General features: G+C 43.5%; 1 protein-coding gene across 1 annotated transcript in view; it reads left to right on the top strand.

Annotated features, from left to right (window-relative positions):
* Positions 1-26329, top strand: part of LOC120913329 (cytochrome P450 2G1-like) — a 47911-nt gene extending 21582 nt beyond the window's left edge. Inside the window, exons 6-9 of the mRNA XM_040323200.1 lie at positions 12470-12605; positions 15326-15513; positions 20089-20230; positions 24851-26329. Of these exons, the coding sequence (XP_040179134.1) occupies positions 12470-12605; positions 15326-15513; positions 20089-20230; positions 24851-25044 (660 nt within the window). The 3' untranslated portion in view covers positions 25045-26329. The remainder of the gene's footprint in view (positions 1-12469; positions 12606-15325; positions 15514-20088; positions 20231-24850) is intronic.
* Positions 26330-26563: the final 234 nt, after the last annotated feature.

Below are 26563 nucleotides of genomic sequence, written 5' to 3'. Positions count from 1 at the left end.
CCCTATGACGCACATGACCTTCTAAGGAGTTTACTTGTGGCGTCAGAGGGGGGCGGGTCCCAGGAGCGGGAAAACGGCGGCCAAATCAAATTCAAACGCTGGGTCCGGGGACGAGAAGGCTGGCGGACCGAGAAGAAGACCGGAGAAGACCCAAGATGCGGACGAGGAGGCGGAAGGACGGAGAAGAAGACAGGACAAGACAACGGGCAAGATGCGTGACCAGAAGGCTGAAGGACGGACGGAGAAGATAGAAGAAGACGTCGGGCAAGATGTGGACGAGAAGAAAGAAGCAGCGGAAGAAACCCGAAGGAAAGAAGAAAAGAAGATTTTATTAAAAGATTTGTCAAAAACCGGCTACTGTCATTTTTAACACTTTGACATTTTTTTTGGGGTGAAATGGTAGAGGTACAATGTACCCCATTACCATTTCACATAGGGGGGGGGCCAGGATCTGGGGTTCCCCTTTGTTAAAGGGGTCTTCCAGATTCTGATAAGCCCCCCGCCCGCATACCCCCACAACCACCGGGCAAGGGTTGTGGGGATGAGACCCTTGTCCCCATCAACATGGGGACATCCTCCCCATGTTGAGGGCATGTGGCCTGGTGCGGTTCAGGAGAGGGGGGGGGCCGCACTCTGTCCCCCCCTCTTTTCTGCGGCCGGCCAGGTCAACGTGCTCGGATAAGGGTCTGGTGTGGATTTTTAGGGGGACTCCACGCCATTTTTTTTTTCAATTTGGGGTGGAGTTCCCCTTAAAATCCACACCAGACCTGAAGGGTCTGGTATGGATATTTGGGGGGACCCCACGCCATTTTTTGGGGGGTTTTTTACGGCGGGGTTCCCCTTAATATCCATTCCAGACCTGAAGGGCCTGGTAATTTAATTTGGAGGGACCCCCTTTTTTTTTTTTTTTTGTTTTTTAATGAGCAATGACTCTATTCTTTATAGCCATGAGTACTTTAACCACTTGCCCACCGGGTTAATTCTGGCACTTCTCTCCTTCATGTGAAAATCACAATTTTTTTGCTAGAAAATGAATCAGAACCCCCAAACATTATATATTTTTTTTTAGCAGACATCCTAGGGAATAAAATGGCAGTCATTGCAATACTTTTTGTCACACCGTATTTGCGCAGCGGTCTTACAAGCGCACTTTTTTTGGATAAAAATCACTTTTTTGAATTAAAAAATAAGACAACAATACATTTTGCCCAATTTTTTTATATATTGTGAAAGATAATGTTACGCCGAGTAAAATGATACCCAACATGTCACGCTTAAAAATTGTGCCCGCTCGTGGCATGGCGTCAAACTTTTACCCTTTAAAATTCTCGATAGGCGACGTTTAAAAAATTCTACAGGTTGCATTTTTTGAGTTGCAGAGTAGGTCTAGGGCTAGAATTATTGCTCTCACTCTAACGATCGCGGCGATACCTCACTTGTGTGGTTTGAATACCGTTTTCATATGCGGGCGCTACTCGCGTATGCGTTTGCTTCTGTGCGCGAGCTCGTCGGGACGGGGCGCTTTAAAAAATTTTTTTGGGGTTTTCTTATTTATTTTTATTTAGTTTTAGAATTTTTTACACTGAAATTAAAAAAAAAAAAAAAAAATGATCAGTTTTCTTCCTATTACAAGGAATGTAAACATCCCTTGTAATAGGACTAGTGTGTGACAGGTCCTCTTTATGGAGAGAGGCGGGGTCAATAAGGCTGGAAAGCATGGTATTGAAAAAAAAAATAAAAGATCTCATGCTTTCAGCTGCAATCATGTTCGTTCACCACAGTGGTGTAGTGTATAGCACTTTGACCTAGCAGCAAAAGAGTCGTTGGTTCGAATCCCGCCCGTGACAGCATCTGCATGGAGTTTGCATGTTCTCCCTGTGCCTGCGTGGGTTTCCTCCCACAATATAAAAACACGCTGTAAATCGGTTCCGGTCTAAATAAGCCCTAATATGCAGTAGTATATTTAGGTTTGGTTCTGCCCTAGGCCTGACTACATATCTGCACCTCCTAATAGAAAAATGACCCACCCCATCCTGTCAAGGTCACACCCTGTTTTTGTATAACCCCGCCCAGTAATTTTCAGGGGACCCACACACTAGTTCTGGGGGGGGCACTGGATTCCCTTAACCACTTCCATACCAGGCACTTACGCACCTTCCCGCCCAAGCCAATTTTCAGCTTTCAACACTGTCGCACTTTGAATGGCAATTGCGCGGTCATACAACACTGTACCCAAACAAAATTGGCGTCCTTTTTTCCCCACAAATAGAGCTTTCTTTTGTTGTTATTTGATCACCTCTGCGTTTTTTTTTTTTGCGCAACAACTAAAAAAAGACTGCAAATTTTGAAACAAAAAAAACGTTTTTATTTTTTTAGGTTAATTTTTTGTAAATAAGTTTTTCTCTTTCAATTACGGGCACTGATATGGCGGCACTGATGGGCACCGATGAGATGGCACTGATGGACATCGATGAGGTAGTACTGACGGGCACAGATGAGGTGGCATTGATTGGCGGCGCTGCTATGCGGCACTGATGGGCACTCATAGGCGGCACTGATGGGCACTCATGGGCGGCACAGATGGGCGGCACTTATGGGTGGCACTGATGGATACTTATGGGTGGCACAGGTGGGCACTGATAGGTGGGCACTGTGCATGGATGGGCACTGTGGGGTGGCACTGATGGACACTGTGGGGTGGCACTGATTTTCCCAGTCAGTGCCCATTTGTGGGCACTGATTGGCATCTTTTTTCTTATTTTTTATTGCTTTTTGTTTTTTTGTTCTATATTTTTTTTGTTTTTGCACACCCTGGTGGTCCAGGGTGGGCATCCCTGGTGGTCCAGTGTGGTGATCCGAGGGGGGGCTGCGCTGATAAACAATCAGCGCGAACGCCCCCTGTCAGGAGAGCTGCCGATCGGCTCTCCTATACTCGCGTCTGTCAGACGCGAGTGAGGAAGAGCCATCGATGGCTCTTCCTGTTTACATCGTGATCAGCCGTGATTGGACACGGCTGATCACGTAGTAAAGAGTCTCCGTCTCCGTGAGAGACTCTTTACCGAGATCGGAGATGCAGGGTGTCAGACTGACACCCCGCATCACCGATCGCCGCGCTGCGTGCCCCCACAGGCGCGTGCGGCATGAAATCCTGCAGGACGTCCTGTCAGGATTGTGTAACCACTTCCCGGACGTAAATCGGCCATAGGCTGGGCGGGAAGTGGTTAATTTGCATAGTTTTTCTCTCACTTCCTGTTTGGCTATGGGGCAGGAAGTGAAGGCAAATCTCCCCAAATTGGACACAGATAATACAAAATAAACTGACAGGGCCTATAACCCTCCCTCACTCTATCCAAAATTAAAGAAAATAAAACTTGTTGATTATAGTTCTTGTCAGGGGCGGACTGACCATTGAGTCACTCGGGCACTGCCCGAGGGCCCCATGCCACTAGGGGGCCCCATCCGGGTTGCCAGGCTCAGTAAAACCAGGGACAGTATGTAAAAATCTCTGTTTTTTTTACATCTGTCCCTGATATGTCCGAAAATGACATGCTTTTAATGTGAATATCCCAAGATTTTAGCTGCCCGCCTCTGCACTACCTCCTGGCGTGGTGGTCATCTGTAAGCCAGAGGGGCCCCATAATCTTCTATTGCCCAGGGGCCACATGAGTTGTCAGTCCGCCCCTGGTTCTAGTTTAAGCACAAATTTCATAGAGTTTTATTGAGAGCCCTAAGAAAATATAACCATGCCAATAGGCCAGGATAGAGCGTTGCTAATATGTAGGAATGTGTGCGTTAGAGCACCCCACCCAATGTTAACTAAAAAATTATTAATTTGCAAATAAGTATTATCTGCTCATTTTTTGGGGATGTCTGCACCCCTGATAGTGACAACATTTGTGAGGTGTCTTCACCCTTTCTAATTCATTCACTTCCTGTCACATAGCCAAACAGGAAGTGAGGGTAAAACCTTACTAATATCTTTTCTTGGGGACACAGAGATCAATCTAAATAGTTTCCCATTATGTAAATTGCACTCTAGCATTTTGCTGTGTACACCCCAAATTATTAGGGATCTTGGACTTTGGGGTCCATTGACTAAAGGCAAATCCACTTTGCACTACAAGTGCAAAGCAAGGAAGAAAGAAAACAAAACAACTTTGCTTCTACAGGATTGGATGTTAAAACCATCAGTGCTTCCTCTCTGATTTTCAGCAACTATGCTTGTACTGCAGAGTGGCTTTGCCTTTACTAAACCCCAAACTAAATAATCATTTGGGGCAGGGATCCTCAAACTACGGCCCTCCAGCTGTTTTAGAACTACACATCCCATGAGGCCTTGTAATGCACTGACATTCACAGACATGACTAGGCATGATGGGAATTGTAGTTCCTGAACAACTGGAGGGCCGTAGTTTGAAGACCCATGATTTGGGGTGTACACAGCAGTGCTGGAGTGCAATTTGCTTAATGGGGACACTAGTTAGATTGACCTGTGTCCCCAAGAAATGACACTGGTAGGGTTTTAACCTCACTTCCTGTTCAGCTGTGTGACAGGAAGTGAAGCCAATTTTAAGAAAAGGGACACAAAGCTCAACACAAAAATAAAAAAAACACAAAGCAGGGGTTCTAACACTCACTTGGCTTCCCTCAAACACCCACAATTTGAATAGGATTGCCTTGCGCTAGATTTAAGCACAGTGCTGTAAATCAGCACGTCAAGCCTGTCCACCAATAGCAAACCCCCCCCCCCCCCCCACAGGCCATGTTTGCAGGTTTTCCTTCATCTTGCACATGTGCTTTAAAAGACAGTCTGGACAGCAATTCTTGATAAGAGAAATCCCCAAAACATGTCCTGTCGGGGGTACTTGAGGGCTGAGGACCACTGCAGAATAAATAAAATACTTACCAGTTTTTGTCTTTAAAGTCATGGGGAATAAACATGGCAAACATTTCATGATTACACACCAGGAAAGAAGCTTCGACAAAAATCACACATAATTTGTTAGGCCCAAACCTAGTTCAGCTGCAGCTGTCAACATATGTAGCATGAAAAAGTAACAAAAGACAAACTTAACAATTTTAAAGTAATTTTTATTGGTCAACAAAACAAGGAAAGCAAAAAAAGACAAACAAACAAAAATACATTTCAAAATTCTAAATAACCATAGCTTTACACATTTTTCATAAAATAAGGCCACATAGACAAATACATCAAAGTGAACATCATTTAAAAATAAACCAAAACCATTGGCAAAATAAAACAAAACCCATGCAACAAACCACATTTGTGTTTAGCAACAGCATTTCTGCCAGCCTGCCCCTTCTGAGGGCAGCTGAGGACTGATCGATCCAAGCTTTTTATAACAGTGCTAGTAATGAAGCAATTGAAATCACATGAACAAATTGCAGTCTCTAGTTTGGGTGAGCTTGTAATTGGGCACACCTGCAATTAATCCAAACCACGCTCTATGAGCATCCAAGGAGTGTTTTTCACCTTTTAAAAAGAAAGGATATTTTTTTTCTAAGTGTTTGAGCATGCTCAGTTCATCACACATGTAGGAACCAAGCTGCAATGGAATGAGAGCTTTTTTTTTTTTGTTTCCCCTGATCTGATGCTTTCCAGCCTGAAGGGGAGGTGTTAAAGACAGAAGTAAACACGCACATTTAATAATCTATTTGTGTGAAAAAAAAGGTTGCCAATTTTGTTTGGGAGCCACGTCGCACGACTGCGCAATTGTCAGTTAAAGCGACGCCGTGCCGAATCACAAAAACTTGCCCGGTCATTGACCAGAAATATGGTCCGGGCTCAAGTGGTTAAAAATTAACAAAACACAAAAGTGAGCCCAATTTTTGGGGATAATGTGAAAGATGATGTTACACTGAGTAAATAGATACCTTACATGTCACGCTTTACTATTGGAAACACTCCTGCAATGGGGCCAAAATGAATTCCGTGAATATCCCCATAGGCGACCTTTTTCTTTTTTTTCCAGGTTACCAGTTTATAGTTACAAAGAAGGTCTAGTGGTAAAAGTATTGCTCTCGCTCTAACGCACGCGTCAATACCTCACATGTGTGGTTTGAACGATGTTTATATATGTGGGCGGGACTTGCGTAAGTCCCGCCCACATATGTAAAAATTATTTTTACTTTTTGCTATAATAAATATCCCCAAAAATATATATTCAAAAAACTAAAAAACCCCTCAGTTTAGGCCGATACGTATTCTACATCTTTTTGGTTCCAAAAAATCGCAAATAGCGTTTAGTGTTTGTTTTTTGCAAAAGTTATAGCGTCTACAAATTTTTTTTTTTTGTTGTTTTAACTAGTTATTGGGGCGATCAGCGATTTTTATCGGTACTGCGACATTATGGCGGACACATCGAACACTTTTTTGGAACCATTGGCATTTTTCTAGCGATCAGTGCTGTAAAAAATGCATTGCTTACTCAAAAAATGCCACTGGCAGGGAAGGGGTTAACACTAGGTGCGAGGGAGGGGATAAATATGTTCCCTGGGTGTGTTCTAACTGTAGGGGGGGGGGACTGACATGTGTAAATGACAGATCGCTGTTCATGAAGGGGAACTCCAGACCCCCCCAAAAAAAAAATAAGGTGGGTTCCCTCCAGGTGCATACCAGGCTCTTAGGCTTGGTCTGGAACATAAGGGGTTAAACCCGCGCAAAAAAAATAGCGTGGGGTCCCCCCCAAGATCCAAACCAAGCCCTTATCCCAGGCACGCAGTCTGGTCAGACAGGAATGGGGGTGGGGACGAGCGAGCGCCCCCCTCCCTCCTGAGCCATACCAGACCACATGCCCTCAACATGGGGGAGTGTGTGCTGTGGGGGAGGGGGGCACTGCCCCCCCACCCCAAAGCACTCTTGCCCCCATGTCGATAGGGACAAGAGCCTCTTCCCGACAACCCTGGCCGTTGGTTGTCGGGGTATGCGGGCGGAGAGCTTATCAAAATCTGAGAGACCCCTTTAATAAAGGGGTCCCCAGATTCCGGCCCCCCACCCTATGTGAATGAGTATGGGGTACATCGTACCTCTACCCATTCACATGGGGGAAATGTAAAGTAAAAAAAACACACCACACAGAATAAAATATTTTATTAATCTGCTCCGGAGCCCCCCCTTTCTTCTTTAGCTCTCTTAGAAGGGGGGGTTTCTTCTCTCCCGATCTTCCGCCGGGACCCTGGGCTTCGGTGATTTCTGCCGGGGGAGGGCGCCATCCCTCGGTCCTCTCCGGAGCCTTCCGCCGGATGCCCCCACCCCATTTAAGCTCTTTTTCATTAGGGAGGGGCATCCGGACTTCGGGGTCTTCTGCCGGGGGATGGCGCCTATCCCCCGGTCTTTCCGGTGCCTTCCGCCAGGGTTCCGGTCTTCCTGGTCTTCTGCCGGGGGTGCGCCAACTCCCCGGTCTTTTCTCTTCTGTCTTCTCTGCTCCCTCTTCTGCCTGGCTCCCCCGCGGAGCCAGGGCTTTCTTCCGTCTTCTTTCTTCTCTCTTCCTTCTTCTGCCTGTCTCCTCCGGGAGCACAGGGCTTGTCTCCGCTGTCTTCTTCCTTCTCTTCCATTGGATGTTGACACGACGAGGTTCCGCACTGACATGCCGTGTCAGCGGCGGGCATGGACTTATATAGGGTAATGCCACCATGTGACCTCAACCCATGTGACATCACATTCCCTGGGCATGATGGGAATGTGATGTCACATGGGTTGAGGTCACATGGTGGCATTGCCCTATATAAGTCCATGCCCACTGCTCAGACGGCATTCCAGCGCCGGACCTCGTCGTGTCAACATCCAATGGAAGAGAAGCAAGAAGACAGCGGAGACAAGCCCTGTGCTCCCGGAGGAGACAGGCAGAAGAAGGAAGAGAGAAGAAAGAAGACGGAAGAAAGCCCTGGCTCCGCGGGGGAGCCAGGCAGAAGAGGGAGCAGAGAAGACAGAAGAGAAAAGACCTGGGAGTTGGCGCACCCCCGGCAGAAGACCAGGAAGACCGGAACCCTGGCGGAAGGCACCGGAAAGACCGGGGGATAGGCGCCATCCCCCGGCAGAAGACCCCGAAGTCCGGATGCCCCTCCCTAATGAAAAAGAGCTTAAATGGGGTGGGGGCATCCGGCGGAAGGCTCCGGAGAGGACCGAGGGATGCTGCCCTCCCCCGGCAGAAATCACCGAAGCCCAGGGTCCCGGCAGAAGATCGGGAGAGAAGAAACCCCCCCTTCTAAGAGAGCTAAAGAAGAAAGGGGGGGCTCCGGAGCAGATTAATAAAATATTTAATTCTGTGTGGTGTTTTATTTTACTTTACATTTCCCCCATGTGAATGGGTAGAGGTACAATGTACCCCATACTCATTCACATAGGGTGGGGGGCCGGCATCTGGGGGCCCCCTTATTAAAGGGAGCTCGCAGATTCCGATTAGCCCCGCCCGCATACCCCGACAACCAATGGCAAGGGTTGTCGGGAAGAGGCTCTTGTCCCTATCGACATGGGGGCAAGAGTGCTGTGGGGTGGGGGGGCAGTGCCCCCCTCCCCCACAGCACACACTCCCCCATGTTGAGGGCATGCGGTCTGGTACGGCTCAGGAGGGGGGGGGCGCTCGCTCGTCCCCTCCCCCATTCCTGTCCGGGCCAGACTGCATGCTTGGGATGAGGGCTTGGTTTGGATCTGGGGGGGACCCCCGTGCCGAATCGGCGCGGGTTTAACCCCTCACGTTCCGGACCAAGCCTAAGAGCCTAATGTAGCCCTGAAGGGGGACCCGCGCCGATTTCAAGTTTGAAATTTGGCGCCGAGTTCCCCTTCAGGGCTGAAAACAGCTCGGAGATTCCCGTGCACCGCGTCACGCAGCGCAATCACGGGTACGCCGCTTGGTATTTACCAAGATTTTCACGGCGTACTGACAAGGCGCACGGGAATCCCTGACTTTTCTCTCTGCGCATGCCCAGTATGCAAATGAACCTCCCGAGGTTCAGGCGCACTGTGCAAGCGTACGGGGATCTGTTTTCAAAAAACACTTTCCCTTTCAATTCGGCCCGCCAAACACTTTAAAACACATGTCACTTCACTTCCCCTGCATCCCCCCACCTCCCCCCCTAATAAACTCCCGCCCAAACCCCCGCAATTTACAGTTTAATGTGCCGTGCGCCAGGTCTGTACTGGTGCACAATGCACCCTCTCCTGGGCGCACGGAGCACATTAGTAACTAGGGAAATACACTGCACTAGCAGCGTATTTCTTTAGTAAATGGCCAAACGGCTGCTACTCCTGCTTTTACTCCATGAGTCATGGAGTAAAGGCTTGGTAAATCAGGCCCTATGTCTTATAGCTCATGAAAACCCCAAATCCACAATCTCAGAAAATTAGAATATTACATGAAATCAATAAAACAATATCGGACCTCTGAAAAGTAGAAGCATGTATATGTACTCAGTACTTGGTTTTGTACTTCCCCTTTTGTAGCAATTACTGCCTCAATGCGGCGTGGCATGGAATCTATCAGTCTATGGCACTGCTGAGGTGTTATGGAAGACCAGGATGTTTCAATTTTTGTGACCGTGTGTGTGCCAGACGAGTTTGAGCCATAATTCTGTCGGAACAAAAATCCACGGTTTTGTTATCGGAATGTCCGATAGTGTGTACGCGGCATTACTCTATTTAAGGTTTCAAAAAAAGTTTTGCCTTTAGTTCTACTTTAAAGAGTTAAGTGACAATTTACTTACGTTTTTCAATCATGTGAAAAGCAAATTCCTGTTTGTTTCATTTGAACATGATCAGGTATTCAAAGTGAGCAACAGACACAATATATAAAGTACTGTGAACTGTTTTAAATCCTTTAGCAAATAAACCTCATGGTCCATATTTACAAAGCTGATTTTCTCTTTTTCAGTTGTTATTTTCGTAATACTGCACCTTTCATGGCTCATATATTAATTTGCAAGGGTTCATAACATGCTTTATTTACCTGTTCTACGTGTGCTATTTACTAATTCTGGTGCTATATTGACATGAATGGCTGTGTGCTGCTGTACTCTTGTAATTAGGGTGACCACGTGTCCCGGATTGCCCGGGACAGTCCCGCTCCAAAGATGCTGCTGGCAGGAGATTTTTTTCTCTCCCGCCAGCGCATCGCCTCAGTGTGAAAGCCCTCGGGCTTTCACATTGAGTATACAGTGCAGGAGTTTTTTAGGCGGTATAGCAGCGCTATTTTTAGCGCTGTACCGCCTGAAAAACCCCTCAGTGTGAAAGGGGTCTTATGTTGCAGTCACAATAAAAATCACTGATCGCCGCCATTACTAGTAAAAAAAATATTATTAATAAAAATGCCATAAAACGATCCCCTATTTTGTAGACGCTGTGGGCTAGATTCAGCAAAGAATTACGCCGACGTATCCATAGATACGCCGCGTAAATTCAAAGCTGCGCCGGCGTATCTACTTTCTGTATTCAGAAAGCTAGATACGCCGACATTAGCCTAAGATCCGACTGGCGTAATTCTATTACGCCGTCGTATCTTAGGGTGCATTCTCACGCTGGCCGCTAGGTGGCGCTTCCGTTGTTTTCGGCGTAAAATATGCAAATTACCTAGTTACGTCGATTCACAAACGTACGTGCGCCCGGCGTTCGTTTTTTACGTCGTTTGCGTAAGGCTTTTTCGGCGTAACATTGTGCCTGCTTCTATGAGGTGCACTCAATGTTAAAGGGTCACTAAAGGAATTTTTTTTTTTAGCTAAATAGCTTCCTTTACCTTGCTGCAGTCCTGGTTTCATGTCCTCATGGTTCGTTTTTGCTTTGATGTTGCTGTAAATCCTCTCTGTTCTGGACACTTCCTGGTTGCCTGTTTCCTGATAACCACAGTACTGGGAGATTTCTCACGGTGGTCACTAATCAAGGAGCTGTGTGTAAAACGAAACTGGATTGGTGCTGAGGAGTTTTAGACAAAGTATCACTGCTCTCTATTGGCTGACTGCCCTCTAGTGGCTCTCTGTACATCAGAGAACCAGCAAACAACAGCAAAAACGAAACTACACTGCAGGCACATTATATGATTGTTTTTTTATCTATTTTTAATCATTTTTAAAAGGAATCAGTTAACTATTATGTCTCTGTGCCCTGTAAACAGTCATTTCAGCTAAAAAAATTTTTTCCTTTAGTGACCCTTTAAGTATGGACGTCGTTCCCGCTTCGATTTTTGAATTTTTTACGTCGTTTGCGTAAGCCGTTCGCGAATAGGGCTGGACGTAATTTACGCTCAAGTCGAAACCAAAGACGTCCTTGCAACGTCATTTGGAGCAATGCACACTGGGATATGTACACGGACGGCGCATGCGCCCTTTGTACAAAACGTCAATCACGTCAGGTCAACACACATTAACATAAAACACGCCCCCCTTACGCCGGCCCTATTTACGCTACGCCGCCGCAACTTACGAAGCAAGTGCTTTGTGAATACTGCACTTGCTCCTGTAAGTTGCGGCGGCGTATCGTAAATACGATACGCTGCGCCGCCGTAAGATCAGGCGCAGATACCTGAATCTAGCCCTATAACTTTTGTGCAGACCAATCAATAAGCACTTATTGCAATTTTTTTTTCCAAAAATATGTAGAAAAATACGTATCAACTTAAACTGAGGAAAAAATATGTTTTTTTTTTATATATTTTTGGGGGATATTTATTATAGCAAAAAGTTAAAAAAATTCCTTTTTTTTTCAAAATTGCTGCTCTTTTTTTGTTTATAGCGCAAAAAATAAAAACCACAGAGGTGATCAAATACCACCAAAAAAAGCTCTATTTGTGTGGAAAAAGGATGTAAATTTTGTTTATTGGAGCCACGTCACACGACCGCGCAATTGTCAGTTAAAGCGACGCAGTGCAGAATCGCAAAAAGTGCTCTGGTCTCTGGCCAGCCAAATGGTCCGGGGGTGAAGTAGTTAAATCAATGTGATTGGCTTGATATTTCTGGCAGCTACTTTGTCCAAGAGAAAATTCTAAAACACTAGTCAGCTGGAGCTAGCTGAGGACTGAGATTGGGAACCACTGCATGAGGCCTCGTACACACGGCCGAGTTTTTTCGGCAAAAACCAGCAAGAAGCTTACTGTTTTTTTTTTTTTTTTGCCGAGGAAACCGGTCGTGTGTACACTTTTAAACGAGGAAACCGCCGAGGATCTCATCGGGCCAAAAAGAAAGCATGTCTTCTTTTTCCCCAACGGCAATGGGAAAAGTTGGCTCGCCGAGATCCTTGGCGGCTTCACAAGGAACTCGACGAGCAAAACAATGTGTTTTGCCCGTCGAGTTTCTCGGCCGTGTGTACGAGGCCTTAGAGTCTATGCAGGCAAATAAAATATCATGTGGAGGTACCTCAGATAATTGAACATGTATTGATAATTTCTGCTTTTGGGTTTGCAGCTCCACTTACATAGTTATGATAGAAAAAAATCTGCTTAAATACTATGATGTTTCATATTTCCAGGAAAAGGACAATCCCAACTTTAATAAGGAAAACATGACAATGACCATAATGAACCTGTTCTTTGCTGGGACAGAAACTGTAAGCACCACCCTAAGTTATGGCCTTCTCGCACTTATGAGATACCCAGAAATACAAGGTAAGGAACAGAAAGAACATGCAAGGCAGGAAGCTTCTCTTGGTGGGCTGAGAATTAATGCCATCAATTAAAAATATTGGCACCCCTGCATCAGACAATGCACCACTTCACCCCGAAAATTGTTGTTATTACAAATTTTTAGGCATTCTCATGCTTATTTCTTTTGTATGTATTGTAGACATGTGCACAACAAATTTTTTTGTATTTTTTTGTTCCGTTTCGTCTGCACAACAAAAATGTTCCTATTTTTTTGTTCCGTTTCGTCTCGTTCCATAGAGTTTTCCTATTCGGACCCGTTCGTATTTTCGTAACAGTTTTATTTTCGTTTATACTGAATGATTCGTAATTCTGTCTAATTTATTTTCGTTGATTCGAAATTCGTAATTTTGTTAGATAATCATTTTCGTTTAATGAATCCGTAATTTTGTACTTTCGTAAATACATATGTAGCGCCTGTGTACTTTCAGTACAGGTGCTATGTGAAATTTAGAGGGGGATGAGAGAGTTACTTTGCTCTCATCCACGTTGTTTTGGTTAAATTAGGTTTCTGCCGGGCTGGGCTGTCCTGTGGGTTCATTTTGTGTTCCAAAGATACATTTCCATCTTTGGATAGCAGGTGGCGCCATTGGAGGCCAGGCAGAGGCGCTTTTCTCCAGCAGCCAATCAGAGGAGTTTTTCCCTCGCGGGGCATGCTGGGGGAGGGTACTTCTAGACCAGACACCATGTTCTAGACAGACTGGGCTAGATTCACAAAGAGATACGACGGTGTATCTCCTGATAATCCGTCGTATCTCTGAACTAGGCTGGTCGTATCTATGCGACTGATTCATAGAATCAGTTACGCATAGATATGCCTAAGATCCGACAGGTGTAACTGTGTTACACCGTCGGATCTTAACTGCAAAAAATGGCCGTGGGGGGGGGTTCTCGCTGATTTACACTAAGAAATATGTAAATCAGCGAGATACGGCGATTCACGAACGTACGCGGACCCGACGCAGTGTTGTTACAACGTTTCCGTAGCGGTTTTCCCGGCGTATACTTACCTCTGCTTCTATGAGGCGCAGCCAATGTTAAGTATAGCCGTCGTTCCCGCGTCGATTTTTGTTTTTTTTACGTCGTTTGCGTACGCCGATTCAGAAACCCGCGCGACGCAAGTTACGCTCACGCCGAAACCACTGACGTCCTAGCGACGTCAGTGGGAGCAATACACGCCGGGAAATTTTGCGGACGGCGCATGCTCATTTAAATCGGTGCGGGGACGCGCCTGATTTAAATAGTACACTCCCCCTAGCCGCGGAATTTGAATTCCGCCGGGAGATTTACGATCCGCCGCCGCAAGTTTGGAGGTAAGTGTTTAGTGAATTAGCCACTTGCCTCTCAAACTTGCGGCAGCGGATCTTAAATCACATAGATCACGCGGATCTAAAGATCCCCTGATCTATGTGAATCTAGCCCATAGTTCCTGGCACCTTTAGGGTGTGCGCACATCACGGGCCCCGGCGAGATGGCCTACCAGGTAGGACTGGTGTTGTTTAAAGGCATTGCTATACAATTGTATTTTAATATAATGTCTTTTTTTTTAATACCACGACATTCCAATACAGTTCAAATACTTTATGCAATGTTTTGTGCTAAAATGATAACAAATATTAAAATGTAATATATTGCAGTTTAACAGTCCTGAAGTGTGGGTACTACATTTGTTTTTCATTTTTTAGACTAATAACATTTTCACCTAGTACAGAAAATACATGTGGCTCTTGACAGAAATGTGGTTTCCGTGTCACTTCCAGTGACCTAAACTAGAAATGTTATATTTCTTCTGTAAAGTACTAATCTGGGGAGTGGAACTTTTGTGTCCTGTAGTCTGGGAGTCAGGGTAGTTATAGAGGTCCAGGCATCCATGAGCATATCATAACAGGAAAAAGAACTGGAACTAACTTGTACAGGGTACAGAGATGTAACAAATGTAAATGGTAATATGTTTGAAGTCCAGCTTAGGTAGCAACCATGGATCACTCCATGGACACAGTGGAAAAGTAATGCCGCTCAAGCTTGGCTTGCATACCCACGGTCACACAAAAGTTTGAACTTTTGACCGTCAAGAACGCAGTGATGTAGAAGAGAAGAAGCTGGGACAGCCACACTCCAAAAACGTTCCTTTTAATAAAACTGGTCACAAAAATAACATGCCACAGCAAAAATTAGGACAAACTGACGCGTTTTGCACTGTACTTCAGTGCTTATTCATGAGCTATGAATAAGCACTGAAGTACCATTGCATCGCCAGCACCCATGGTTTGGATTCAGTGAAAAAAGAAATTGTTTGGTTCATCTGAGTGGTCATCTTCTTTCTCAACGCAGTGACGTACATCATTACGACGAGCCAAGAAAATGAAGTTCAATGCTTCCGAGCATGCGTCAAAGCATGCGTCGGAATTTTGCGCGTCGGAATTGCTACAGACGATTGAAAAATCAGATCGTCTGAAGCAATTCCAACGCGCAAAATAGGATTTTTTCCATCTGAAAATTTGAGAACCAGCTCTCAATCTTTTGTTGGTGGAAATTCCGACAGAAAAAGTCAGATGGAGCATACACATGGTCGGAATTTCCATTCAAAAGCTCACATCTGACTTTTGCTGTCGGAATTTCCGCTTGTGTGCACGGGGCATTAGTGTAAGTTTGTGTGCAGTAGGTTATAACTTTGTGTTTCACAGCCAGACTGCACAAAGAAATAGACAGGGTGATTGGTGAAAATCGCATCCCAAACACTGAGGACCGAAACAAGATGCCATACATGGATGCTGTAATTCATGAGATCCAGAGATTTGGTGATATCGTCCCGATGAATCTTCCACATCAAACGGCAAGGAATGTAAACTTCAGAGGCTACACCATCCCCAAGGTAGGTCAGTCTTTAGACTGGATTAGGAGCAAGTTAAGTTAGCCCTGGAATTATAATGCTGTTAGATTTGGAAGAAATTTTCTTGAATGTTGATGTACTAAGCCAAATCCAAAGTTCAGTATTTTTTTACCACTTTTGTTTCTGAAATGGCTTCTGCGAGAAAGGGACCAAAGGTTGTATTAAGGGATATTTCTGCCTTGAATCTGCTGTTGCCCGGCAGTGCTTCTGAGTATCATCCTTCCATATTAATTTCTCTGATATATATTTTTAGTGGCTCAAGCAGTTTTTGATCCTACCATCTCATTGGTCGAGGCTGACAGGAGCTTCCCAAAGCACCCTGCACAATTTTACATTATTTGCTATTCTGAAAACTGTTTTTGATCTCTTTTGACTTTTTTTCAGAGGGAGAGAGTTTATCCAAACTACACTTAAGCCCCGGACCATTATGCAGCCAAATGACCAGGCCACTTTTTGCGATTTGGCACTGCGCCACTTTAACTGACAATTGCGCAGTTGTGCGACGTGGCTCCTAAACAAAATTGACGTCCTTTTTTACCACAAATAGAGCTTTCTTTTGGTGGTATTTGATCACCTCTACGTTTTTGTTTTTTTTGCGCTATAAACAAAAATAGAGGGACAATTTTGAAAAAAAATCTATATTTTTTTACTTTTTGCTACAATAGATATCCCCAAAAAATATATAAAAAAAAAATAGTTTTCCTCAGTTTAGGCCGATATGTATTCTTCTACATATTTTTGGTAAAAAAAAATTGCAATAAACGTTTATTGATCGGTTTGCACAAAAGTTATAAAAGAGTCTACAAAATAGGGGATAGTTTTCTGGCGTTTTTATTAATATTTTTTTTTTACTAGTAATGGCTGCGATCAGCGATTTTTATCATGACTGTGACATTTTGGCGGACACATTGGACACTTTTGACACATTTTTGAGACCATTGTGATTTTTACAGCGATCAGTGCTATACAAATTCACTGATTACTGTGAAAATGACACTGGCAGTGAAGGGGTTAACCACTAGGTGGCGCTGTAGGGGTTAAGTGTGCCCTAGTGAGCGATTCTTTTTGTAGGGGGGATGGGCTCCAAGTGACAAGACAGTGATCACAGCTTTCGATTACAGGAAGTGGTGATCACTGTCATTGTCACCAGGCAGAGCGGGGAGATGCTTGTTTACATCAGCATCTCCCCGTTCTTCCTTACCGTGAGACGATCGTGGGTATCCCCGCGGCGATCGAGTCCATGGGACCTGAGGTCAGGCTCACGGAGCTTGCGGCAGGCGCGCGTGCATCCACAATGCTGCGCTCTTAAAGGGGACGTAAATATACGTCCTTCTGCCTGTCCATGCCATGTTGCCGACGTATATAGTAGTGCACTGGTCGGCAAGCAGTTAACATGCTGTTACCATCCTTAACTGTTAGAAACAAAGACGAGGCCACTAATTTCCCTACCTTACATTCTTCTGTTCTAAAAAATCTATAAAAAAAGCAGACATTAAGGGCTCTTTCACACGTCCGTTCCGTTCGTCCGTTTTTTGGACGTCCGTTAACGGACCGCAATGCTTCCCTATGGGTTAACGTCCGTTAGCGGATGAGCATCCGCTAACGTCCGTTAACATCCGTCTGCGTTAAGTTCTGTTTTTTTGGACGGAAGAAAACCCTATTTTTCTTCCATCAAAAAAACGGAACGGACGAAAAACGGACGTTAGCGGATGATCCGTTTACCATCCGATCCGCTAACGTTCGTTAGCATCCGTCTGCGTTAAGTCCCGTTTTTTTGGACGGAAGAAAACCCTATTTTTCTTCCGTCCAAAAAACGGAACGGACGAAAAACGGACGTTAGCGGATGATCCGCTTACCATCCGATCCGCTAACATCCGTTTTTCATCAAAATATGTAAAAAGCCCCCCCCCCGCCCCAAAAAAAAAAAATGGATGAAAAAACGGATGGAAAAACTGATGAAAGACTGACGGAAAACGGACGAAAAACTGATGGAAAAACGGATCAACTGATGAAAAAAAAACTGATCTAAAAAACTGAGCTGACGTGTGAAAGAGCACTTATTGGTGGCTGGTATCATTAGGCAGAGCCTTTCTTCTGACATGGTTCTTAGCCAGGATGTACAATGCTGAGGAAAAGCATTTCCACACCATGTTGCTTCCACGGTCCACCGGCATCTTTCACCATGAGAATGGTTTGTTCCAGGTGATGAGTAGTGTGAGCTTTCCACCGCACATTATGTTTTGACTTAATACCACAACTTGTCAGAACCATTTTCCATGTATTTATTTTGTGTCCTACGTGGCAAACTTCAAATGAGAATTGATATAGGCTTTTGTAAACCCTGTAAGCTTGGCATGAAAACCACCCTTTAAAAGGTCAGAGCTGTGGTTGTCCCAAGGACAGATTCTCCCATTACAGGTAGGCCTGCCTAATGCCGCGTACACACGATCAGAAATTCCGACAAGAAAAATCTGATGTGAGCTTTTGGTCGGAAATTCCAACCGTGTATATGCTCCATCGGACCTTTGCTGTCGGAATTTCCGGCAACAAAAGATCAAGAGCCGAACTGCCAATTGATCTTGGCTCTTCGTACGTCTTGTACGTCACAGCGTTCTTGACAGTCTGAATTTTCGACAAGATTTGTGTTTGAGCCAACATTCCGTCACAAAAAATTCACGGTTTTCTTGTGTACACGGCATAAGACTTTGCATTCTCTCTCTGAACAACAATTTTTGCCTTACTATGAAGATAATAAATATTCACTGCTCTCTAAGGCCTTGTATAGACGAGAGGATTTCCGCTGGAAACGGTCCGCCGGACCGTTTCCAGCGGATAAATCCTCTGGCGGATTTTGATCTGATGGCTGTACACACCATCAGATCAAAATCCCCGCGGAATACATCCGCGGTGACGTGGCCGCGCCGTCGCGGCGACGATGACGCGGCGACGTGCGCGACCCTGGAAGGTAAATACTTCCACGCATGCATCGAATCATTACGACGCATGCGAGGGATGGGAGCAGACGGACTGATCCGGTGAGTCTGTACAGACGACCGGATCAGTCCGCTGGACTGGATTCCAGCGGATAGATTTCTTAGCATGCTAAGAAATTTTTATCCGCTGGGAATCCGTCGGCTGGATTTTTATCCGCCTGAAAATGTCCGCTAGGCCGTACACACGACCGGATCTATCTGCTGGAACTGATCCACGGATCAATCCCAGCGGATCGATCCGGTCGTGTGTACGGGGCCTTAGATTCCTACTTATATAATCTATTGATATCATATAGTAAGCCAGTCAGAAAATAATTGCTAGCGACAATATTCTAGGAACTTTTGGTTGCAATGAATGGCTGGACAGCTGTTGTTATTATTATACAGGTTTTATATAGCGCTAACAGTTTGCGCAGCGCTTAACAAAAAGGCAGACATTACAGTTACATTACAATTTGGTACAAGAGGAATCAGAGGGCCCTGCTCATTAGAACTTACAATCTAAAAAGGGAGGGTCAATTGATACAAAAGGTAATAGCTGTGGGGGATAGATTAGATAATACATATACGTGAATTGTAGATGCTGCACACCCCAATTTGTAGTATTTAATGGAAGATCCCTCAGGGTTTTTTTTTTTTTAGCAGCGAGATAAATATTGAAAAGCAAGAGATGTTACATAAAAATTGGTATTTAATTATTGGTTAAATTATATCAAAAATATTTTCCATAATTACTTAGAAGTCGTAAAAAACAGTTCTGGCCCTAACATTGACAACATAGTCATTAAAAAAATGTGGATAACTACATATAACTCATGTTGTATAAACTCTTAGTAATTTTGTAGAACTTTACATAATCCTTACACGTTTCGACCTTTCTTGGTCTTCTTTAGGGGTTAAATTACTATGTGAGAAAGAAAAGGTTTACAAATTATTATGTTTATAGATACATAATTTATATAATTGAGTAGTATACCTGTATATATCTACCACTTTTTAATGAGGAAGCCAATGAGGAAGCCATGTCCTGTGGCCAGACGAATCGCTGTTTCTTTAAAAGCACACCAAGCCTCAATGGTCCCGGATTGTCCACACGCTGCTCACCTGCCCTCCATGGACGAGCCCCACCTTCATATCACTTACAAGAAGTCACCCCTTTATTGGACTGGGGAATGAACCGAGGGAGATGGAAAGATGGAAGGGCACCCATCATTTTCTATATTACAAGATTTAAAAAATATCTGTGGGGGATGAGCTGATGGGGGAAGTAAAACGGTGTTACTAAGAAGCAGGATATGAAGAGTTTTCAGGGATCATCTAAATATGGATAGATTAGGGGACAGTCAGACAGATTGGGGTAGCGAGTTCCAAAGGATGGGATATGTACCTTGCCAACTTATATTTTATAAGTCCACAGTAGATGGATGGCCAAATCTATTGTAGGTCAGGCTGCTCACTGCCAGGAAAGCAAATATCTTGGTCAACCTTTTCCACAGGTAAAAAAAAGCAACTTAACTCAAAGTGATCAAACTGAATGTATAAATGTTGTTTTTATTTTATTTAGGGTACAGATGTCTACCCACTGTTGTGCTCTGTACTTAGAGATGACAATCAGTTTGCTACGCCGTATAAGTTTGACCCCAACCATTTTTTGGACAATAATGGCTGTTTTAAGAAAAATGACGCATTCATGCCATTCTCTGCAGGTATCTACACATTGTGAACACATTTGAAATGAACAAATATTAAAGGGTCACTAAAGGAATTTTTTTTTTAGCTAAATAGCTTCCTTTACCTTACTGCAGTACTGGTTTCATGTCCTCATTGTTCGTTTTTGCTTTGAAGTAGCTGTAAATCTGCTGTGATCTCCACACTTCCTGGTTGCCTGTTTCCTTATAACCATCATACTGGGAGATTTTCACGGTGGTCTAAGCTGTCATTACTGTGTGTCTAAAACTCCTCAGAACCAATCAGATTCATTTTAAAAACAAAACACTGCCCTGGATTTGTTTGTTTTTGTTCTGTGAGTCTTCCTGACTCACCTCTCACCCGGAACTTCATGTATGTACCTTTAAAACCGAAAGTGGAACTAGGGGCACATTATATGATAGATTAAATTCAATTTTTAATCATTTTTAAAAGGAATCAGTTAACTTTTATTTCTCTATACCCAATAAACAGTCATTTCAGCAAAAATAAATATTTCCTTTAGTGACCCTTTAATCAAGGTGTATTTAGACTGTAAAAAATGTGTATATCCAACAATCCAGATGATCTTAAATAAAATGCAGTGCTTATTGATGATTCAGCATTGCAGGATCATAAGATGCCTTGAGAAAAGTAAAACGTTTAGACATGGACTTTTTTATATGGATTGTTGTGATGGCAAAAGCAATATTTCTCTTTTAAAAATTAATTGAAGACGTACAAGACAATGGAAGAAAACACAATCTGCAGAAGGCTTATTCACAAATTCCTGATATCCATGATCAGTTGTCTGTTTATGCAAAGCTGTAGTTTTGAACAGTAATTTACTCCTATTGCATATGTATGGGGTATTCTAGGGCCTGGTACCAAAACTGTGGCCCAGGGGATGCATGAAGCACTTTGGCATTTCTTGTGAAGCTCTCTAGACTGTTTTCCTTCCCAAGGTGCTTATATAGGCCAGTGGGAGAAAAATATTCTTTAGACTGGCTACTAGTAGTTAAATAATTTGGCTTATCTCCTTTACCTTTTCGGTGCTGTCCCTTTTCTCTTTTTTCCCTATGGTTTTTCAGAAGGGATATTGATTTGGCCTAAGTAGTTTTTAAGTGGGCTGGAGGAAGTGAAGCATGAATTTGAAAAGAGTGATCTCCAGCAGTTTTATATAATGGGTATTTAACCTCTGACTGTCTCCTGAAGCATGTCCCCAGTGTCCCACCACTCTGATAACATTTTTACAGTTTCTGACTGTTAAGACCTGCAGTGGTTATGGTACTGCGGCCTTCTTTTCATCCCTCAATCGCCAAGCTTAAGTGATTATCGCTACCAAAGGAGGTAGAGGGATAGTGGAGATGAATGCAGTTTCCAGGATAATTCTTCCCAATGGTTAGAATATTTCCCCAAACATGAGCCAAGACTTCATGAAGGGCGTACTCAACAACTTTATTGAGAAGGAAGGCTCTTATATACATCAAAAAGAATACTTGCAGTAATCAAATGGATAATGACACACTCTACCCACAACAGCATACAATGGTTTACTAACGAGCCCCCCTCAATACACATCTTTTTGTCGACAGACATTCTGTCTCCGAGATAATCTACATGAGCTAAAAGTCAGACATCTGACCTTTAGACTGTGCTACCTCACAATCCACATTTATCGTCAATAGAAATTCACACAATACAGTGTCCATTAGCATAACACAATGAAAGGTCTTTAGGCGCCATCCTAAGGTACCACAGCAATCTTTTATAGTACACCCACCCTCTCTCTGCCTGGGAGATATTGAGATCAGTTAAGGAATAAACCAATTATCTCCAGGCATAGAGTACACAATTTTCCCAAAAGTTGTAACACCCCTTTCCACACAAGGTATCCCTACAATTACATATCCCCTGATAGCCCAGATCTGGGGGACCAACATATCCAAATTTCACCCAGATCGGTCCAGGGGTTCTAAAAAAAATGAACATATGAGAAAATACTGAATAAAGTCTATTTTCTTCATACTGACCATGTGTACCGTCATTTATCAATCTCCTGTTGCATGTCTGCAGACTCTGAAAGCTTTCTGTACTTTTGCATGCCCCTATATCAATGACCACCACTGCTCTAGAGCAGGGATCTCCAAACTTTTCAAACTAAGGGCCAGTTTATTGTACTTCAGACTTTAGGAGGGCCAGATTGTGGCCAGCGGGAGCAGAAAATGTCCTGGGCCCAGCGTTGGTGAGAATATATATGGCCTCAGAGCTTGAGGTCAGTAGGATAAGGTGTGCCCCTATTAGTAGGAGTAATTATATCCAATCATTGGTATCAGTGGAAGAAATAGTGCCCTCTTGTTGGTGTCAGCAGGAGGAATAGTGCCTCATATCAGTGGGAGGAATAAAGCCCCAAGGGCCGGATAAATGCTAGCAAAGGGCCACATCTGGCCCTCGGGCCGCAGTTTGGAGACCCCTGCTCTAGAGTAATACTAGATCATATAATTGCAGTTACATTTGCATTAGCCATAAAGCCTAAAAAAATCTTTAGGAATGAGTAAAACTCTATCCACCTAAGAGGTATTACTGGTCAGTTTGGTATTAGTCCGTCAATGTTCCATGGAAGAAGAGTACAATTTAGAAGGGTTAGAACCTCTGTCTGGTTTGTCTGTGTCTCTGCTGGGAGGTTTCTCATCACTGTTGGTCCTTGTGACCATTGTCTTCAAGACCTAAAGTGATGGTAAATCCAAAATGTTTGAGTTGTCACAAGAACAGGAGCTGGGAGTAAATATTCCAATAGATAAACCTGTTTTAGTGACAACTGTCTAAGAGGAAATACCCCATTGATTTATGCCCCGTTCACAAGATCGGAATTTCCATTGGGATAAACTCAGATGGATTTTTCTGACGGAATTCTGTTCAAGCTGTCTTGCATACACACTGTCACACCAAATTCCGACCGTCCAAAATGCGGTGACGTGCAACACTACTACGAGCCGAGAAAAATTAAGTTCAATGCTTCCGAGCATGCGTCGACTTGATTCTGAGCATGCATGTTTTTTTCTCCGTCGGAGTTCCATACAGATGAACGGAATTTCCGATGTTCTCTTTCGATGTCCATCGGAATTTCCGATGAAAAGACTCAGATGGGGCACACAGTCGGAATATTCTATGAAAAAACAACTGATGTCTAAAAGGGGTTGTAAACCCTTGTGTTTTTTTTTTCAAATAACATCTAAAAGGGGTTGTAAATCCTAGTTTTTTTTTTAAATAACATGTCATACTTACCTCCACTGTGCAGTTAGTTTTGCACAGAGTGGTCCCGATCTACCTCTTCTGGGGTCCCTCAGCAGCGCTGGTGGCTTCTTCCCACATCTACTGTCCATGTTGGAGAAGCGCTCTCCTTGGTGAGCACCCGTGTGGGCACGCTCCCGAATCCATTCACACAGAATGCAGGACTCGGCCACACCCCCGGCGCTGCATCGTTGGATTTAATTGATAACAGCGGGAGCCAATGGCTAAGCTGCTATCAATCTATCCAATCAGAACACGGGACACTAGCTACAGATGGTGTGCTCGTTCCCAGACGAAGGATGACAGCATCCAGGTAAGTAAAATGGGGGGCTGCAGCACTAAAAAAGGTTTTTCACCTTAATGCAAATGAATGCGTTAAGGTGAAAAACCATGAGGGTTTACAACCCCTTCAACCATTCCCAAATCTGCAACAATACACTTTAATAGACTCAGAGCTGTAAATCCCTAAACAGGCCCTTTCACACATATACAGTAACTCTATAATTCGTAAAGTTAAATTCTACAAAGATATAAACGGCACAACTTAATGCAGCTCTGTTAAGGTTAATACATCATTGGAATTTAAAAACAAAAATCATTAAAAATATTTTTTTAAATGTAAGCTGTGTACTTACCCAAATTTGACCTGGTAACAGCCTTTTGCTTTTGTACTGCAGGACTGAAGTCCGAGAGGAAAAAGCAGCACAAGGAGCTGTTTAAGAAGCATGATGATAGACAGAGTAAGCAGAGTGTGACACAGAGAGGAGCTTATCCTTGTGCTGCTTGTCCATTCACTGTCCAGTAACAGGCTAGGGTGGTTCCAGGACAACCTGGGCTCAGAGGAATTAGGATCAGTCATAGTGACAACTAAACTGAAGACATCTAGTGGGAGAAACATGGGGGCAGATCCACAAAAATCTGCCCCGGCGCAGCGTATCAGAGATACGATACGCCGCCGTAACTTACTTCTCTTTGGTTCGAATCCATAAAGATTTTGCGCCGACTAGAGACGATGTAAAAGAAGACGTACGCCTGTCGGATCTAAACCAGATGCCGTCGTATCTTGTTTGTTTTGATACGCCGGCGTATCAGTAGATACGCCGGCGTACTCGCTTTGTGGATCTGCCCCGTAGTACTGTAGGATGGTCTCTTAAATAAAGCCAAAGCAACAAAGTCTGCAATATGTTTTCTTTTGATGGGTTATCCTGTAATTTTTAGCTGGAGGTTTGCTTAAACTATTTCCTGATGAACCTTATTAGGATGAATATATGTTACTTTCAGGCCACCCTAACCTGTCATGATCCCAATTGTGTCCAATAAAATATCTAACTGAGATGTTTCTTTTTCAGGGAAGCGGATGTGTCTCGGGGAAGGTTTGGCCCGTATGGAGTTGTTTATTTTCTTAACAACCATTTTACAGAACTTTACACTGACCTCCAAGACAAAGTTCACAGATGAAGACATTGCACCTAGAACCCTAGGATTTGCCAGTGCCCCCATATCTTATGAGATGTCTTTCATTCCTCGAGTTGGATCATATTAGATTAGTATCTATTTTGCCAGAAGAAATTAAATTTCACATTGAATGTTACCATTCTGCATTGTTAATGGGACTAAAACATGGTTGAAATATTTTTTTATTTTTTTTTGCTCCAACAATCAGATCCCACAAGTAATTTTTATGGTGTCTATGTCTAGATTAGAACATGGACCTTGTAAAAGGGATATATAGCTGCACTGTAAAAATAGTTAATATCCCTTGTATGACTGGTGATATATATTGAACCCAAAAATGCATGGACAATAAATTTATAAATAGAAAATGACATTAATTAATTGTGAATAACAATGAAGCATACCATAATGTACAGAACAAAAAGAGTGAACTGATCCAATAATTGCAATAGAAAGTCCTCCAGTAAATATAAAGATGACTGAAAAGCGATGAAAACCACCCGAGAAAAGTGATGTGCTCCTATAGGAAAGGTTCCTCCACCTCTGGTAAAAATAACTCCTTACCGACTTCACTGATCTCCTATATGAGATTGTGACAGCATGTGGCTAGTTAATCCCCACCTGGGGTCTCTAACTGCTGGGTGTCAGGATCCTATCCGTTCGTCTCAGGAGTCCTCAATGTCTCACCTGATGTAATATTCCCCATATAAATGCAGAAAATACTAGCATGGTGGAGTACTGTATAAAAAGGTCTATTGCATAAAAGAATTGCACTTACAGTTAAAAGTGTAGTATGAGCGCGTATAAAAAAAATGTTCAAGCCGGCCGGCTATTCAAACTATCCGCCCGTCCTCCCGGGAAAGTTGTGTTCTATAGTTGGTAAAGTCAGCCCGCCACTTCTCCCTACAGCCGTTTCGTCAAATCGTGATGTCTTCCAGGGGCACGATTTGACGATTTTATAGAACATGGACCTGCTTATCAAACAAATGTTAGTCCTATGCTGGTCATCAACATTTACAACGGCTATTGTTTTACAATGACTGGCAACTGCCAACCAATATCCGCTTGGGTTGGTTCCCTTGTTCCCTTGTTCCCTTACATGCAAAATATAACAAATAATTACAAAATACTGACCCAGGGGCTCTTAAACTTTTCTTTATTATGGACCCCTAATGGATTGCCCAATATGTTGTCCTTCCAATGTCAGTAGACTTCATGAATAATATCATCACAAGTTATATTAACTACCAGCATGAGTTAAAAAATACCACTATATAGATAGCTAATAACAGAACAACTGAAAGAAACTCATTAAAGGATTTTTATTATATAAATACATAGGGCAAGGATGAAGACTGAAGCACAACACTATCTTCAGGGAGCACTAGACATGTGCATTCATTTTTGTCCAAATGCATTTTCTTCAGAATTTGGGGAATTTTCACGCTCGTTTTAACAAACGATAACGATTGTGCAAAATCCGAAATCCAAAAGATCGATATAAAAAATGCTATATTTTAGATTTACAACAACAGTTCGATATTGATAGAAGATTCGACATGACGGTGACAATAGCGATCTGTGCCTATCGAATCTGCGGTCGAATG

Source organism: Rana temporaria, chromosome 9, assembly GCF_905171775.1.
Source record: "Rana temporaria chromosome 9, aRanTem1.1, whole genome shotgun sequence".
In the NCBI taxonomy this organism is placed as follows: domain Eukaryota; kingdom Metazoa; phylum Chordata; class Amphibia; order Anura; family Ranidae; genus Rana; species Rana temporaria.
The sequence above is the reverse complement of the archived record's forward strand: the minus strand, read 5'-3'. Positions and strand labels throughout refer to the sequence as shown.